Below are 19,743 nucleotides of genomic sequence, written 5' to 3' on the forward strand. Positions count from 1 at the left end.
ATTTAACACTAGGCATAGAAGAAAGGCAAACCACAGCAGTTATAAAAAAACGCTTGCAGAAGTCTGCAAAATAATCAAGAATCACTGCAGCAGCTCAGTTACATACACGGCGTGAAGTGAAATGGAAGATGTGTATAACCTGTGGCTACTGCCAGCAGGTTGTGATCCCTGGCTCAAACACTTACGAGTACCTGCAGAGAGAACAAGCATTTATTGAAGCTCATACAGGAATATAAGGCATGATTTAATATAAATGTCTTCAGTAATTAGCAAGGTAAGATAAAGGATTAGAAAAACAGAGAATTAAGTCTTACACTCTGAAGTCAAAATCATGTAAAATCTCTGGCAGCTTGTGATCTCTACAATATTCTTTGCTTTATGCTCTTACCATGTTGACACACATCTTTACTTGTTTGGTGAGTATTTCTTCTGCCTTCTTGATCTAAAGAATCATTGCATGGTGAGAATGACAGCTCCAATCTCTCAGTGTCTGGTATGGATTCAGCTCCCTTTCCCTTGCCTTGAAGTCGGCAAGATTTATTACTTTTGCTACTGCGGGTCTTTGTTACCTTGAAAGACATGATTTTCTTAATGAAAGACCGAAATATAACAGCTTTCAAAATACTCAAAGGTAAACATATATTTTCAATTAAGCTTATTTGAAAATTTGAAAAATAAAAGTTTGTAAATATTTTCTTTTTTTTTTTTTTTTAAAGTATGATCTTTCAGGAAACTGAAATGAAGAGTTTCTGCTCTGCATCACAGCTCCCATCATAAGGAAAAACATTTACACGTATAAGAACTTCAGCAGGCTAGAACAATAAATTCAGAAAAATAAGAATGATAAGAAATCAAAGTGATTTCAGTAGGAAGAGAACTTTGTAGGCATGATGCTGAAATTAGATCAGCTTGTTCCAGTCAAGTTTTGTTAACTTTGAAAGTACTGAAATTCCACAGTCTCCCTGTGACACTGTTCCAGTATTGAACCTTCACCATTACACCCAATCAGAGCTACTCTGTAAACCTGGGACTCTTGTCTTTTCACTGCACCTCTTAGAAGATTCTGGCCTGTCTTCTCTTCAACCTTGCATTAGTTAAAAATACAAATTTCATTCTCCTGCAGCCTTCTCTTCTGAACAAACCCATGTGCTGTAGCGACCCGTGCACTTCACCTGCCCTCCACTGGATGCTACATTATCTCTTATTCTGGAGGTCCACGACCAAACACAATACTCTGGACACAATCCTACAGTTCTGAAAAAATCCTTTAGTGTGACTCCTCTGTTTGTCAATCTCTTCCTTCATTGAAGTGCCAGTAGTTTTGTTGTAATTTAAGCCTTCTTACCTCTCCAGATACTCTCGTACTGACTCTTCTGTTTGAAGATGGAGGTGGCCCAAGGATCTTTGATCCAAATGCAATATGTGATACATCCTGAGTTTTACCTGTGCGTTGTCCTCTATTAATTGAGCTACCTAAGAAAAATAACAGTTTTATAAGAATTACAGTACTTATAAAGAATGAATATTAATTTCTTCAAATCAACTGAAAGAAAATAACTATGGACACTAAACATATGTAAAAGTCACATTCTTGTCATGGTTTAAGCCCAGCCGGTAACTCAGAACCACGCAGCCACTCACTCACAGTTCCTTTACAGCACAATCTCTAGAAATACGTAGGAATAGCAAATGCACATTGTATAGAAATGTGTCAATATACAAACTTTATCTAAAAAGGGGCTGTTTAGAACAAAAAAAATTATTTGTACGATTTCCTTAGAACAAATGAAAACCTCATTTCTGACAGGAAGTAAAACCAACTCTGTTTAGTAAGTATAAAGAATAAACAAATAGCAACACAAGAAAACTGAAGCAAGACTGCTAAGGTATCACTCACAGCTCAGAGAACTGTTTACATGTTGCTTGCTTTATGAAATCACTGAATCTACTCTACTACCAGGGCTGAGCTGTGATATTGCAAACATACTCTATTCCTGCTAAAACCTTCTACCCTTTTCACTATTTATTTTTTACTGTTTAAAACACATGTATTTTGATAATTAGTTGCAAGCACAGAAAATGCCAACCAGTCTCGAAGGCAAACAAAAAGTCAACATGGAACACAAGTAAATGTTCCAAAAAAGAGGGAAGAACAGTAAAAGGGTTACACATTAATTTTATCACCACAGTTGCAGAACTGAATTTAATATCTGGTTTCCTCTTTTTTAATACTGTCAAGATTATCTCCTTTCCAGAGCTGATAAAAAGGGTAACCTCACATTAATTTATAATGTCTGAAGATTTTTTCTTGCTACAACTTCAGTGTTAAATTGCCACAACATTTTTAGAGATCTGACACCTCCACAAAGCAATGAAATAGAAACAAAACTTTTTGTTGACTCTCTTAAGAATTTTCCATACAATTATTTAATCTTATTCTGAGATCAGCTTATTTACAGTGTCATCAAGAAATGAAAAAAATATCATGCATTAGCCACCAAATACCATAATTTACTGTACCAATAAGCATGAAAGAAACCTCTTTCCCCCATTACCTTCTTCCCTTTTTCCTGATGTGACATTTGGCTGCAGCTAACAGCTGCCATTTCACGAAGATTACATGACCTGTCTTGGTTTACCATCAATTCATTTAATTTGCTGACTACCTTGGGATGTGGTTAGCTCCAGTTATAAAAGCTGATTTGCACGAAAATATCTCTTTATGCACACATTAATTGACTGAAATAATTATCTACATCTACCCATAACAGAGTGTTGGTGGCATAATGAAATAATGTGTCATTAAAAGTGGATGATACTAAAAATAATTCAGGCTTTTGATTATCAAAGGAACAAAGTTCAGTAGATAAAAAGAACATTTCCCAATTAAAATGTACATAAATATACCAAAACTTCCATTTTCAAGAAGGCCAACTCCAGCAATTTGAAAAACATGTCTGGAAGAATACATGTTACATTCTTAAAATTGGATTAAAAATAAAAATTAAACTGAAGGCATTTCCTTTCCATGCAGGTCAAAGACGCTATTGTTAATTATCTTACTACATATACCTAAAGGCTATAGATCTTTCTAATCTGGACAGTAAAACCTGAGCATTATTCTGTTTAGATCTATCATTCACACTATTGTACTCAATTAAGTCTTAGTCTCTTCTATTTTGACAATCCAGACAAGAAGTATTGATTTTTGAACAGAGACACTGAGAAACTGAATTCCAGAGTTTCTTTTGCTATTTCAGAAGCAAACTTAGACTCAAAACTTCATAACACAACTTTGGCTTTACTACTTGTAGGGCAATAATACTCTAAAATACTATTTGCCCTTTAATATTACAAAAATGGTACTTGCATGTAAAAAAAAAAAAAAAGCTGAATGTAATTTATGTAAGTAAATGTACGAAGGGTCTTACCCAATGCAAAAATTTAAATCCCCTGCTATTAATTTCAGCTGCTGTACTGCCTTTGCTAATGAAGTATATGAAGAGAGAGCAAAAGTTAACAACTTAAACCAGCAGCAACATGGAGGCTTAGTGCAGATGGTAAAACCTTTACGAGCTGCTGGTTTTTTCATATTCTGGTAAAAGCAGAAGAAAAGGAGTTTAAAATATTTTCTTAAACTTTTCATATTATCCAGGTTGTTCTCAGAAACTGCTTCTTCAAAGTTTATTTTTTTTAGAGTTTCATGAGATGCTATGCCTTAAATACTATTGTTGGCTGTGAGAGTCTTTATTTTATAGTCTTAAACTTCACCAGCAGTTACTGTTCCCCGCAATTTATGTTATTCCTTTAGTCAATACTTTGCACATGTATTTCCAGAGCATTTTAACAGAAATGATGGAAATTATTATTTACTGAATTCAAACACTGAAGATGAGAATCCTCAAGACTGAGAAAGTACTGAGCACAGTGGAATAAAAGTGTGTCTTCCTTACCTACAGCACCACTTCAAACACTGCCTACACTGACTAAGATGCATTGGAAATTGATTCTGGAACTAATTTGCTTGTTCAGACACACTTCTAAGCTACTTCAGACTTACTTCCTTCTCTAAAGATGTTCTAGTGCCCTGTATGATCAACCTGTGACTCCCAAAAGGTGGTACATGAGAAATTTTACAAGACATTGCAATTACTCTACGGGCCAAATTAAAGGCTTAGCCTTGTGTTTTGTACAGGAGCCAATAGTAATGTAACAAAAGTATAGAGTAAAGAGGGTGCCTATAAAGAGAGAGAGTTTACCTGTGCATTTTTCTAAGCTCTAGCAGTGAGAAGTTTATGTACTTCTTGTTAAAGCTGAAAAAATCAACTCAGTATTTTGAAAGGGGCAAAATTATCAGTTCTCCATGAAGTATGTGAATGGAGAATACAAAATATTCTCATTTTAAAATCCATTATAACCCACTTCTTTAAGAAGTCCTTGCACACATTTAGGATATTTACTGTTGCACATGGATTTACAGAATAACTTAATTAAAAAGGAAAAGTAGAGATCAGTAATATGCAACTGGATTTACAAAAAAAGTAGTATCCTGGGAGTGAGGAAATGATATTTTTGATATGTTTAGAATTCTAATCAATGAAATTATGAAAATATGGGTTTTTCAACACTGATTTATTAGAAGTGTTTAGGCTGCACACAGATCTCAAACTATAGGATAGATACATGTCTGTGCTCATGTTAGTACAGCAATGCAAGAGTTGTCATACTTTGTAAGGCACTGGAACTCTTACCATGCACTTGCACAGAAAAATCCACACTATTTGTACACAGACAGTATAGATCATATTCACAGTATTTTATCACAACAGAATACCTGTTTCTTGCAGTGTTACGGGATGCGTCCTGCATTTTATTTCTGACTTCTGAATTTTAGTCAGGTTCAGCAATTGTGTAACTTGTGGCACATCTTTATTCAGCTGGCAGGTTGGAGGAATATCATCTGTGGGCTCATATGGCGTGACTGGAACACCACACATAGCTAGAATCAAAAAACATGAGCTTTACTAAGATGACACAACAGAATTAAGTTAGACTTAGGTTATTTGTTAGGTTACATATGTTTTAGTTCATATGGTTATAACTATTTAATAGATTACAGCAATTTGAGATTTTGATGCAATTTTCAGTTTTAAGACGGTACAAGTTTCTAAATGACAGTGAGGGCTAGGTCTGGAGAAGAGAAGGCTCAGGGGAGACCTCCTCACTCTCTACAACAACCTGAAGGGCCACTGTAGCAAGGTGGGAGTTGGTCTATTCTCCCAAGCAAGACATGTTAGAACATGAGGAAATAGCCTCAAGTTGTGCCAAGGGAGGTTTAAAGTGGGTATCAGGAAAAAATTCTCCACTGAAAGGTTTGTCAAGCATTGAAAGAGGCTGCCCAGGGAAGTAGTGGTGTGACTATCCCTGCAGGTATTTAAAAGACATGTAGATGTGGCACAGAGGGACATGATTTAGCAGTGGACTCGGCAGTGTTGAGTTGGACTTGATCTTAAAGGTCTTTTCCAACAATTCTATGACTTGCCTAGATAAGAAAATAAGCATACAGAAAACACTAATGCTCACCAGCTGTGTAATAATCATAGAATTGATAATCCAGTAATTAAAACTGAAATATTTTACCATGCATACAGTTCGTTAAAGCTGCCTACTCATTATGTTAACTACATTTTGGAATTCTGGAACCCATTTAGAACATTTCCATACATTTCAAACACTGTTTAGAATGGAAGAGAGAAAACAATGCACGGAGGGAATGAAATTAAATGAAAGCCAGTGACGCCTCTAACCACAGTTTCTGCTGAGAATTTACCAGATTCTCTCTGCAGTCAACTTTTCAATTAATTTTTCTTTTCCAACCTCACCAACAAAGAAAGAGGAGTAATCACAGTGATCACATACTCTCCCTTACTTAGGTGTTCCAAATGGAAGATACTTTTTGTCATACTTACAATACTGCTAACTATCCATCCTTCAGAAGCCAGAAGCCTTTTTTCAGGTGTGCTCTTTCAAAGCCACAAAATGAAAATTTGAGTGAAATTGTAGCTGAGCCATACCTAGGGCTCCTCTAAAATAAGAAAGTGCCAGCTGTGCCTTTTCGATTCCTCCTCTATTACTGCAAATATCAGCAAGGAATGAAACTCTCCCTTGAAAAACAGTAATTCAGGATTATGATGCTAGTCTGGAGGCTGGTCAACCTTTGACCAATATCCTGCTCTATTACAAATATAATATCTCATTTTTCAGTTCACCACCAATACTATGTTCCCAATGAACAAGGACATGTTAGGATAAATGGACGAAAGATCTCAGAAAGGCGTTTATGGTGGTTTAATAGTTCTGTTTCAGGTAATAGTGTTTTGTTACAGTTTTGTTTTGGATTATTTAAAGAAGCAATCTTTCATCAGCTGCTACTGTCCAAAACTAAGAAAACAAACAGCAAATGCTGCTAAGTTTTACTCTTTCCTTTCAGACACTCTCTTCTTGGCCAAAACCTGATTTCTATCAGAATAATATACCCTCATTAAACCAAGCTCTCTACTTCATAGATCTTGCCAGAATTTCTTCAACAAAATACTTCTAAGGAAGTCAATGTTTAAAACGGAGGAGTACACATACATTTAATTAGTTGCCTAAAGCCCAACACTAGCAGATTTAATATGCTGTGCTACCACTTCAGTTTTCATGAAATCATGTAATCTTTCAAACTGCCAATCTGATGACTAAGAAGCTTTTGACTTTATAATATGAACAGTTATGATAAAGACTACATAGTAATTATAACACACCATCTTTCTCAGCTGTATCTTGAGGCTTGGATTTTAAAGTGAAGATCTTTCTCAGTTTACAGTTAGCTGAAATACTAATTCCATCCAAAGACTGGAAGGCAGCTCCTCTGAATATTTCACTGGTGAATGCTACCAAGTCAATACACATATTGCACCACTAGAAAAGAGAAACAATACTCTTTAATAAAACCCAAACACTAATCACTGCAGAAGAGTATTAGTGTAGAGTTCTCTATAAACAATGTCTCTGTTAAGTATTACGATTTTTCACAAGTCGCAATTCACAGTGCACATTTTGATAATAGAAAATATATTGTTATATTTGCACATACAGCTATTATTTATACAAATCAGTATATATAACCTAGCGACTGCCAGCCCAACTAGCGTATCTACAGTATGTTTTGCAGCTAAGTTGTAAGAAAGTATATTCATTGAAGGTTTTCTGGCAAAAAGCTGTTATTCAGTATCACTTAATAAATTAAAGTTACTGCAGTTTAAGTGCCCCAGAGGCTAGAGTTGGAGATTCTTTGACGATTTATTTCTGAGATTCATAAAAAAAGGACCTTTCCAAAGTCTGCACCCCTTCCACACTGAAAAATATCAGGAAAATGTATAGTATGGACAAGATCTCAGTGTATCACAACATCTTAAAACTACTTCTTGTGTATACAGTAAGCTGATCTATCTAACCACTGAAAGCATCATACACTCCTTCAAGTAAAAGCAACAATAAAAAGGCAGATAACCATTTAAAAGAGACAGATATGTATTCAGATATACTAAGAAACACAGACCTAGTCTTGGTCAAGCATTAAGGTTATTAAAATATTTTGTCATTAGAACTGATTATAGCATTTAGATGGATCTCTGATTAATGCTTTATTATCTAAATTTAAATAAAACCCTGAAGTGCATATTCTGATTGACTTTAACTTGGTGAACATTAATGCATACTTTAATCGTGAAACATTTATGCTAGCCTGACACTAAGGCCAACTAACTGAAATTATACTGAGTAAGAATTATTTAATTTTAGTGGATCTTGAATTCACGGGAACTTCAGGGGTATGATCTGATGCATCTGATGCAGGGGTATGACAGCTGCCTCCACCAAAATTGCTCTAAAAGAAGTTAACTTCAGGGGGGTTTTTTGGAAAATAGTCTCTGTCATGTCTAGCCTTGAATTCACAGTTGCTTAGTATACTAGGTGTTATCTAGTTCTCTTGGTGCATACTCATATTGTAAAATATTTGAACTCTTAACTATTCTCATCTCCACGCAGTTTTCTGAAGCAGTATTTGAGACTTGGATCTTTACAAAGTTGTATGGTAACCATCAGGTTTTGTATCCTGACAGCTATTATCTTATGTTGTGGCTGGGTGTGGAAGAGGAGAACACGGAGATGATGATGGCTATAGGCTTATTTTTATTAGTTTGACATATACATTGTTTTATATGTGCCAGAATCTGGAAGAACCTGAAGCACAGGAAAGCAGCCGTCACCTACAGCCTACCTTCAGCTCCAGTGAGTGTAATAAAGGCTCACTACGAGGTAAAGGTACACATGAAAATAAGCACTATAATGAAGAAGTATCAGGGACAGAGAGAACTTACAGAGGCTGGATAGACAGCAGAAGTAAGGAATAAACATCACAAACAACGTTAATCTTGGAAAATGGGAATGGACTCCTAATGTCAGAAGGGTAGAAAAGTACAGTATTAAGTGGTACTGATACCACCCAGTAGAGAAGACATACACACCTATCTTGAATGAGCAGGAAATGAGTTATAAACCAAACAGTAATTTCAACATGTCTATAAACATATGCTTCTGGTGAAAAAACCTGTGCTCTTCCACAGTCCAAGAAATATTCCCAAGGTACCTACTATTCTGCGGTTCATCGTAAACAGTGGAATTTTTGCATGCAGAGGGGTTACAGACAACTCCTTGTGGACTGTTGATAAATACAATCTTCTTTTAATATTTCCTAAATCAGTTATCCTATAAAAGAAAAAAGCAGGAGAGAACAGAACAGATCTTTGTCAATTCAATAATCCAGTATCTTTGGCCAAGATATCTGTTTATCATAAAAACATCTATTCATATGCGGAACCTTTGTGTCAGTGATAGCAAATAAAGAATTGGAGAATTACTGCTTTTACAAGATTAGTAACAAGATTTCCTTCTCCAATCCAAACTTGGTGGCTATATTCCTGCACATAAAAAATCACTTTACATGCTAATTTTATTTCAACAGTCTACGCTCTTTGCCAGATTTCCACAGCCCTTCAGACTACGAAAGAATTCAATTTGTATGAACCGAGAACCCAGTAGCCTTTAATAATCACACTTGTTTCTGCCCCTTAAGCTTGTGTTATCTTGGGACACATTGTCACACACTAACTAGAAAAACATTATTTGCTTTCTTTTCCTAAAAATGCCTCTGTCATTTCATATAGACTCTTGTCAGCTTAAAGATAGAGACACAAGACATCGTCTGATCTACTTCCTGAGCACGTATCTTCAAATGTGAATTATATTACAGAAGTTTATTGCTCACTATTCAGGTCATCTGACAATGACACCAAGGACATTTCTAACAGATTCAGACCACAGCCATGATCACAAAGATTAGGTTTCCTTTATATCAACAGAGGCTCATTTTTATGTTCTGTTTCGTTCAAGTCCTCTGAGCAGCTGTACTGGTTTTAGCTGTCATAGAGGGAAATTTCTTCAAAGTAGCTTGTACAAAGCTGTGTTTTAGATTTGTGATGAAAACTGTGTTGGTAACATAGAGGTGTTTTCGTTATTGCTGAGCAGACCTTACGCAGCATCAAGGCCTTCTCTGCTTCTTAACTGCCCTGCCAGCAAGGAGGTTGGAGGGTACAAGAAGTGGGAACAGGCAGTGAGAGCACAGCCGTGTACGGCTTAGCTGCTTACTGGGGTTAAACCACAACAGCAGCACAACCTTGATATCCCCCAGCAGTCCTACCTTATTATACCAGAGAACACACATTACTTGAGAGGCTGCAATCTGTATGGGGAAGTAATGATTAATTTACCTCTTATTTTTGAACAAGCTTATTTCTAACAGACGGGTATTCCTCTGTAATTAGCAGCCCTTTTGAGAAAATGACAAATTATTACAATAAACTTTCTGTCTCTAGTTAGTGTTGTTAGAAAGACTCATAATCATTATATTTAAATGCTGGGGTTTTCTTTGAAATTGTGAAATTGCCCTGTAGATTTTTTTTTTTATTATTAAAACCACCTTTTCATTAGTAAGGACTATTTGTAGCTTAGCTAATGAAATGTTGTAACCCAAAATTTGCAGATAGACACCGTAAAATCTTCTTAGGTTTCCTCAGGTCAGCTTAGGAGGGCATTAGCTCCAGAGTAAGTTACATACTTGGGCTATTTTGTCAATTCAAGAGTTCAACCAAGGGCAGTACAAAATATACTGCAAGTATGTAAATATCAAAACATTCTACTAGTATAGGCAATAAAGATACAGGAGCACCCTCTTGTTTCCCCACAGTCATTTAAGATCATCATGCAAATCAAACAAAGTCCATCAGCTTTCCAGAACTCCTTGTTTCTTTCCTCTCTCCTGGAGACCATCTGATGTTTAATCTATTAATCTTCATAACATGGGTGGGCAAATAAAAACACAGTGGAAGAGTCTACTACCTGTTTCACTATGAAAGACTAGCAGCTCCTCCAGTCACATGCACTTTAAAGGCAAAAATTTCACTAGTGTGCCAGGGGAAGAACATTACATCCTCACCACTACTATCATTTGGCACAGATTTCAGAATCAACTGCACATATTTATGGATGTATGAATAATACCATCAAGCCCTTGAAAAGTTTTTTCATCAGAAGACCTCAAAATATCTTACATGTTGGGCTTGATCTACTTTTGAAGAAATTTAAGCAGGATGTGAAATAATTCACTCAAAATCATCAGCAAGTTGGCCACATAGCTGAGCCTGTGCCTCAGATCAAGGCTTAGTTCCGTTCATCACTTTGCTTCTCATATGCCCTTTGATGGAAAACCTATGGATGCAGTTTTCAGAAATCTCCACTCTGTCTAAACCTTGGTAAGAGATTAGGGTCCTAAAGAACTCTGAAGACTTGGAGTAGTGGTTGCTTGAAACCCCTAGGTCTCCTCATTATGTGTGGAGTTGAGCAACTGTCCTTAGGAACCACATAGCTGCAGTAACCTGAAAGCTGAAGCACAAATATTATTTGTGAAATACTGAAACTCAAACCGTGTAATTCTCAATGGAGAATGTTGCTTTAGATGATGCTACAGCAGAGTGGTAGGAGCCTAGACTGAAGTCATGTATATCTCCAAACAACTGGTAATAAAAACTTAAATTCACTTTATAATATTAGTTCAGTATGTTTAAATTTTATTATCTTTATATGAATAGTTTTATCTTCCTCCTGAAAAATATTAGGTACCTCAGCAATAAAAAGACCATTGGTAAATGTACAGCTCAGTTACATTCTGAAGTGAAATACTGAGCACTTTCATTTAGACAAAAATACACAGATTTATATCTGACTCTGTCATATAAGTCTAAAATAAGATTGTTTTTGTGATGGTACGTATGCTCTAAAGAAGCTGCAAACCTTAGATATATAGTCACAATCAAACCTAAAGAGGTTTAAGATTTTTGTTAGTAAATACATTTAAAACAATAAAGATACTTATATACTACAGGCAAAAGTAAGTGAAACATTTGAAGAATGGGAAAAACTGGAAAAAGATGGTCTTAAAAGTCTGTAAAATAATTTATTTCCTGGGAGAAGAGTTGGTGTAACTTTCAGATTTTTCAGTTACACTGCTTCTTGGAAAAGAAACCAAGCGTCTGATGAAACTCTCTTCTGAAATAATTCAAACAACAGGAATTAGAACATTAGAACTCCCACTTGTAAAACGACTCAAGAGTACTTGTGGTGAAACTCAACTTCTTTCCTGTTATCAAAAAGCTCGACCTACGCTAAACATCTGCAGCACACATCTTGATTTTCAAAGATGCATTAAGGAAATCTATATAGGAGTTAAAGTATTTTTATTATGTCTGTGCTTGAGTATTTATATCTAAGGGTCAGACATGTGATAGAAAAGTAATGAGACCATGTTGAGAAAAATGAGGTAGTCAACAAGAAAATCAACCTCATTTATAATAATATTCCTGTGATCAGCAGGTGCATAACTCTCCCAGCTATGGTCATTAACTGCATTCATTTCACACTTAACATCTACATTTGCAAACCATTTGAAAGTAAAATTACCTTTCAATTCAATTTCCAATTTTATTTTATATCTTCAATTTTGATTGACTATTCTCCTCACAATGGTAACTTACACTGAGATTGCAAGTAAATGGTAGCAACTACCCAAGAGTAGAGATAAACTCATCTCAGATTACCTATTCACTTTGCTTCTGTTCACCATTTGTTAATGTTCAATTCAAGGCTTAAAATGAACTTAGAAAAAATGACACTGGACTGCTAAAGGGATGCTTCATTTATCAGGCTCACTTGTCCTTAGAATGGAAGTGTTTGTTTCTTTAGAAATGATTTAAACTGGAAGTTTACCAAACATGAAAGTAGGTATTTCATTGATGTTGCTAAGCAAAGGGCAACTCCCACACAATTTGTTATTAATGGTGATCCCTTTGTATGGTGGTCAAAATCCAGACAGAATCCTCCGCAAAGGCTTAACTATTAGTGTGCCAGTATATTAATGTACTTAGCAACTGTAGTACTATTTTCTCTTTAAGTAGTATCTGCTTCAGAAACATTAGGTAGTAGCATTATCACCTCCATTTTAAAAGATAGAAAACCAAAGAAATAGCAATGGTCAGCTGATTTGTCATGCTTACAGATTCTCAGAGTAGGATATCTTTCTTTTTGGATATCTGTTTCCTAAATTACCACCCATGCTGTCTTGGTACTCTAGAGAAAGCATGGACTGCAAGAGTTATTAAAAAATGTTTACTTTAAATATATGTTAATCTCCTTTGCAAGTTAAGGAATTTAACATAACCTAATAGTTTTAAGACTGTTCCTGTATTTCACTCCTGCTTCACAACGAATTCAAGGAGCCTCATGCTACTAAACATCAGAATTTCAAATAATCCCTCCAGCTAAATCTGTTCAATAAAGTTTACCTTCAGTCGCTATCTAAAATCTTCAAACGCTGCCAGAAGTACGACAGAATGTCCTACTTCTAATTTTAAAAGGTTGGTCTAAGTTTCTAAGTTTTGCAAGATTAATTTTATTGTTCTGTATCTGAAAACATGCTGGGTCTTTAGATTAACATGAATAATTTATCATATCTCTGTCAGCAAAGCTAAAACGATGACTAATTATGATAGCATGTAATTCACAAATTCAAGCTATTATGGTGCCTATGAATAAATTAGCTATGCATGTAAAATCCAGGATGTGCTGGTTATCAAAAATTGGAAAGCAATGAACTTGTATTTACAGAAGCAACTGATTGAAAAAAAGGAAATACAGTACAACTATCTATATTCTGCTGTGCTGTTCACAAGCCTTGCAATAAATTTTCTTATCAACAACTACTTTAGGAACACAAACATTTTAAGCCCGTTCCCCCTGCAGATTCCTGTATGCATAACTAGCTAAACTTTGACAGAAAACTTCTTAAACCTTATCAGGTGTGTTCCAGAGTTTGAAACTCCAGAGAGTTCCTGTTCATTCAATAAATCAAGAGCATCTCTGTGTTATAAACCCACTAAGCTTATATGTATGATCAAAACCATCACTCCTCACAGAGTAAAAACAAGCTACAACTGTGGTTTCAGGATATGCTAATTCTGAGGCGTCATTCCAAAGAGTTAGGAAAATGTCAGATTTTCAAAAGGTAATGCCTACCAACTGTGTTTGATTATTCCCAAGATTTCTGAAATTCTTCTCCCTTGCAAAATATACATGTGAACAAAAAGCAAGCATCCGCCTTAATTATGATGAATTTCAAAGAGTAAAAAAATCCCCAAACTAAATTAGGTTTAAAATACAAAGTCATAACTTTAAATTACAGACTAAACATGGTAAATGGGAAGGAATAATCCCCTGTGCTGGAACAATCTCGGGGCAAATTATCTGGAAAGCAGCTTTGTACAAAATGACCTCAGGGTCTTGGTCATTGGTGGACAGCAAGTTGACCAGTTGACCTTGAGTCAGCAAAACATTTGCAACATAAAAGGTCACAAGCATCCTGTGCTGCATAACGAAAAGCATTGCCAGCAGGCCCAGGGAAGTGACCAGCAGGCCCTCTGCTCAGCCCTGGTAAAACCACAGCTGGAATGCTGGGGCCAGTACTCGGCTCCATGATAAAAGAGCGACACGGATATACTGGTGCAAGTCTACTGCAGGACAATTAGGATTAAGAGATTAGAACATCTGATTTAGGAGAGGTTGACGGAGCTGGGATTGTTCAGTCTTGAGACAGTTAAAGGAGATTTCACCAATGTGCATAAACACTTGATCGGAGGGAGTAAAGACTGAGCCAGACTCTCCTCAGCAGTATTGAAAGAACAGGTAAGAGGCAATGTGCACAAATTGAAATATTTTCTGGTGAAAATGTGTGCTAAGTAATTTATCCTTCAAAGATTTTATCTATGTTCAGATTCTAAATTCATGTCAAAAATAAAGCATGCCACAGAGGAAAGTATGATTCTACCAAAGTGATGAAGGTTATAAATGCCCACTAACTCACAAACCACCGACACTTAAATCCCTGCATGGACTGTTACAAATCCAATGAGGAATTTTAATAAATGAGTCAATTCACACTAGCATATTTGTTGAAATAAGAAAATACTCCAAGATAACTCTACTTGCACAAAGGTATGGAAGATGACGATAACCCAGCAACATAAAATAGCACACCATCCTGATTTCATTAAATCAGTTATTCACATTATAATGAACACCACAGGGTTTCCAATGGCCTAATGTTTTTTTTGTTAATCCAGATCTTCGCTGTTCTGCTGGTTACAAAACTGAGTGAGTTGTGCTGGTTATTAACAGCGGGTGCCACAAGGGGGGAAATGTGTCCAAGACTGACAATAGCCCGAGTTCCCATTCATGATTTTCAGAGTTTATTCTGTCTTCAAAGGAATGTTAGTATTTAAAACACCCAAGAAATAACGATCTCATTAGCTTAATTCCTTATTGACTTGATAAGTCACCGTGCTTTAATGCAAAGTCTGCCACCACAATTAACGGCTACAAACAGGCACTAAGTACTCAAGGAAATTAAATGCATCTTACAGTAACTCAGTGGAGAAGTCTCGTCCCAACGGCACAAAAATCTGAAGTGTCAGAAATCGCTGGATCAGTCCCACTAGAAGCAGGTGGAAAAAATTCAATACATGTGCTGTGTGCGTGCAGATGCCCATTTCACCATCAAGCATTTCAATTTTGTACCATACAGCTACGCTCCTGCAACACTATTTCCCAAGGTTCACACAAGATATGAACATGACAAAAACCTGAAGAAAACCAATTCAAGCTGCAATACAAGTGTTGTTTTACAAGTCCCATCTGTGGCTTTGGTGGAATTCTCATGAAAATAAAAGGCAACTTTTTTTTTTCCCTTATAATTCTTGTGTTCCAAGAGCACCAAATATCCCACATGAATTATAAAATGAAGTAATAGTTTCCTATCAAAATTATCTTACAGTCTTATCAAACTTAAGCCCATGTTTGTGACAACATACACCTTATTAAACAACTTCAAAACACCCTTGGGTGAAAACACAGTTCAGATCATGACAACAATGCTTAATGGAGGCTTCTGATTTTAGAACAAAAGCAAAAGGAGCTTAACAGAGGGAAAAAACACAAGAAATCTTTAGGGATTCAGGTAGATTCCATCAAGGGAAAACAGACAGTAGAAAGCTGTCGGAATTGAACCATATGCTGTTTCCTTAGTTATTCCATCAGGGAGGGGATAGGCTGCTCTTCATGGACTTAAAACTTAACAGCAACATTAGCTCCTCTTTTAAAGAATTCCGGTTTAAAACTTTCTTTTGTGAGTCAAATGACACAAATTTCAAATTATACTTGTATATATAACATCTTTATTTTGGAAGAGTATTCAAAGATTACAGTACAACTGGGAGATGTATACTTGACATTCTTGAGGTACAAACACCCCAAGAGATGAAGAGACAGAATGGTAATAGATGGCAATTTGACTGTAGTATGGCAGCATTAGCTAAAGTAAATTTAAAACTATTCTTAGCAGTGATAATTCACAACATTAACTCTCAATCCTCATTTTAGGACGTAATAGTTTATTGTTACATCGGCAATAAAGCTGTATTTCTCAGAAAGATAGACTGGACTAATATTTATTATAATTAACATAAATTTCTTTTCTAAAAAGTAAAATGAGAAAGGGGAGAGGGACCTATTTCACATTCTGTAATGCAAATAGAATTACTGGCTGAAGTATTGAAGGCAGTAAGCCCTTATTTGCCAGACATCAGCCTGTAGCAGGATCAGGTACAGAAGTGAATCCAGCAGCACCAGACCATGTACCAACAAGGATCTTCCCTACAACCATTAACTTTAATTTCTATACGTTTTACTTATTTGTATCTGACCAGCTAAAAAGTTAATGAAAGAACACTTTGCTAGCACTGAATTATGCCCAAAGTAATGGAGAATAATGTAAGTTTCATATTACAAGATTGATTTAATAATCAGAATAACATCACAGACATTTAATTCTCTGATACTTACATGTTTGTCTAGTTTCCTTTGGTAGCTGCATTTTGTTGACTTGACTGTTTCCTTCAAGTACAAAAACAAAGCCTTTTACTTCTTTATCATATTCCTACAGAAGGGAACAATAAACAAACATAAGCATTGTGACAGAATTCTTCTCCTCACAATCAACCACACTACTAACAGGTAAAGCTAGTTTTTTATTTTTTAAATCACAAATGGCAGATGGCACTGCAACATGACAGGAGTTCAAATATGACGGTAATCTATGTTTATGGATTATATCCTTTACGTGCATGTTTTATGAACAAATAATGCTGAGAAACAGGACCCATGATCCAATGGGCTCAACTCAATCCATTAGACAGCAGAATAACAAAATTACTTTCTAAATATTTAAGCTATAAAATTATGTTGCAACCAACCTAGTCTGCAAGCAGGCACAAAGAACTAATCGAAATAGTCATTTAGTCTGTCATAATGACAGAACTGCAAGTGACAACTCCACTGTCAGGTCAAAGCCCTCATTACCTTCTCATTTTAATCTTCATTCACATTCTTTCTGTTTTATAGTCTAGATTTTGTAAGTTTCTTTAAAAAACTTACTTTCCATATAGCTGATGGATTGCCAGAAATCTTCCATTTTGCTCCTGGGTTCTTGCCTTGAGCACTGAATATTTCAACAAATGGGCCACCCTATGATGAAACAGTTTAAGGACACATCATCCAACCACATGTTCAGCACTGTATCATCAATGGTCAAGATAAGCACGTAAGACCAACCCCTCCCCATGTTTGGCTGTTACCACAGTCAGTATTACTGATCAGTCAGACAGCAGAGTATTAACAGCTTCTTCACTATTGTAAAATAGCAACGCATACAGTCAATATTTGGCTTTAATGGAGTAGCAGAACATAAAATTGAAGGAATACCATGGAATGTTTTAAGTTTTATTTCATAATGTCATTCTCTAAAAAGCAAAATTACTGTAACTTTTAATGTATTGAGATTAATAATTTATATTTGAATATGGTTAATTTCTACAATTCGCTGAATGGAGTAAGTTTTAAAACATACTGCTAAAAAATAAACTATTGCAGATTGGATGTTTTGTCTGATTTCCTACAGAAATGAAGTTTATACAATCTGTCTACACATTAGAGTATGTTAAAGACATTTTCCAGTAACTTTTCTACTAGTTACCAAATTGCCTGATTTGACCAGTCTGGGAAACTCACAAAAATTTATTATCTTTTACGGGCCAACTTAAGTGGCCTCATAGTAGATCTGACTCCACCAGTATTACCATAAAAAGGGCTGTACTCATGCTGTAGCCTTCACAAGGCATCAGATAATTAATACTGGAAAAAGATTATGAATGCCCCTGCCAGGGGAAAACTCCTTACACAGAGCATGTGCACTATTAGACATTAAAGAATCTAAGCACAGGCTCTTGGGGAGAGGCTTTATCACCTCTGCTTAGGGAATTATTTGCTTCAATATTTTTCCCAGTTGATGTCACATTTTTGGTGACATCTGATGTACTCAGCCTACAGTTTGCTAAGTATTTTCTCAGCAGCACCATTGACCTAATCAATCATTACAACTCTGCTGCTCTCTTCTCATTCCTTGTTGCCTGCACTCCCTAATTCTTTCTGCTCAGCTGCCCTAACAATCGCCCACAAGTCAGAATGAACAAGAGGGGTGAGCAGTCTTGCCAGCAAAATAAATGCTCTTCAAATTATGCTTTCAGAGAACATCAACTCTGCACCATATATGAATAGGCATTTTCCTCAGCCCACACACACCTGCCAGCTTCCATTCACATGGCTAACCCCAGTGACCAGACTAAATTCTAAGGAGATTCAAAATGGCATTCCAGAAACTGCACTCACAAAATACCTTGAAAATTTATAACGGATAAAAAAAACTAAGTGGCTTTTTCTCATGTATTTACAAATACCTTTTGTTAATATTCAGCCCTTGAGTAGGCCTTGAGTTGAGGTTAAATCTATTGAACAGGACATGGAAAACTACAAGACATGGCATAAGAAAAAGTTACTTATTGCCATGGAGGATGGCTGGGTCTCAGGGGTGGCCAAGGGGGAGTTAAGCAAGTAACTGTCAAACTCCACTATCAACTGGAGGGGAGTATGGGGCATCTTTTGGGAGCACAATCCTGCAAAGCTGACAGCACCAAGGCAACAGAACCAGAAATACTATATAGAGCTGGGATAGCCTAGGTAACATTTCTGGTACAGATATAGCACATCTGGGACCAGTGGGGGAAAAAGTAATTACAGGTGGGTTGCTCTCTCGGAAAGGCACTGGTGTAGAAAAACGGAGGCAAGGCATGGTGAAAACAAAGGCCAGGAAAGGATAATAAGATTTGTGAATCAAATGAAGCAACTAGTGTTGTTACAACCCTGTGCTGGACCAAGAGAATAATCTAACCCCCTCCCATTTTCTGACTATACCTGAAGCATTGGGCCTGCTCCTATAACTGGGTGGGAGCAGGTAGTGTGCCTTCCCTGGCCCATGAGGGTAAAGACAGACAAGAATCCATTGATAACACCATCTTAGTGTCCATTCTAGCCCTGACAGCATCCGCAGCTACCTTCTATTTTATAACATTGCTAAAAGAAGTATCGAGTAATGAAACATTCCAGAACATTTTTGTATCTGGACTTTTGCCTACCCCACTTCCCCCAGATAAGCCATTTTAACTGTGTTCTCCCAGAGATGAAATGAAAAAGGGTAAAAAAAACCCCATTTGTTTTACCTGATACTGATTTTTGAACATTTCCCGGTTTTCACAGGCAAAAAAATAAATTCAGCTTCTCAGTCAGTAATGTCTGAAAGTTGTCTGTAAATAAAATAAAAATGGAAACGCAATCAGATATTAGAAATTCACCCTGGGCTGTTTCCAGAAACACTAGTTCAGTTTAAACTTTTCAATTTTATAAGGGAAATTTAGAAACCATGGCATTTTTAACAGGCCTATCAAAAAATGCAATTAGTATGTTGATCTTATTACCTTCATGCTGCCACTGCACATCTAACACAGGCTGCATGATTCTATATTTTAGACAAGTTTCTACACAAATCTCCCACTTGTTCAATTAGCATAATTGTTTTTTTAAGAATGA

At 36.2% G+C, this 19,743-nt stretch overlaps 1 protein-coding gene across 1 annotated transcript in view; it reads right to left on the bottom strand.

Annotated features, from left to right (window-relative positions):
- LOC104404448 (chromosome unknown open reading frame, human C3orf67) overlaps positions 1-19,397 on the bottom strand; it is a 54,511-nt gene extending 35,114 nt beyond the window's left edge. Inside the window, exons 1-9 of the mRNA XM_010012880.1 lie at positions 19,377-19,397; positions 17,200-17,289; positions 16,609-16,702; positions 15,130-15,202; positions 8,697-8,811; positions 6,807-6,963; positions 4,835-4,999; positions 1,346-1,473; positions 389-569 (exon numbers count right to left, since the gene is read on the bottom strand). Coding sequence (XP_010011182.1) covers positions 389-569; positions 1,346-1,473; positions 4,835-4,999; positions 6,807-6,963; positions 8,697-8,811; positions 15,130-15,202; positions 16,609-16,702; positions 17,200-17,289; positions 19,377-19,397 — 1,024 coding nt within the window. The remainder of the gene's footprint in view (positions 1-388; positions 570-1,345; positions 1,474-4,834; positions 5,000-6,806; positions 6,964-8,696; positions 8,812-15,129; positions 15,203-16,608; positions 16,703-17,199; positions 17,290-19,376) is intronic.
- Positions 19,398-19,743: the final 346 nt, after the last annotated feature.

Source organism: Nestor notabilis, unplaced genomic scaffold (genome assembly GCF_000696875.1).
Source record: "Nestor notabilis isolate BGI_N333 unplaced genomic scaffold, ASM69687v1 scaffold26290, whole genome shotgun sequence".
NCBI classification, from domain to species: domain Eukaryota; kingdom Metazoa; phylum Chordata; class Aves; order Psittaciformes; family Psittacidae; genus Nestor; species Nestor notabilis.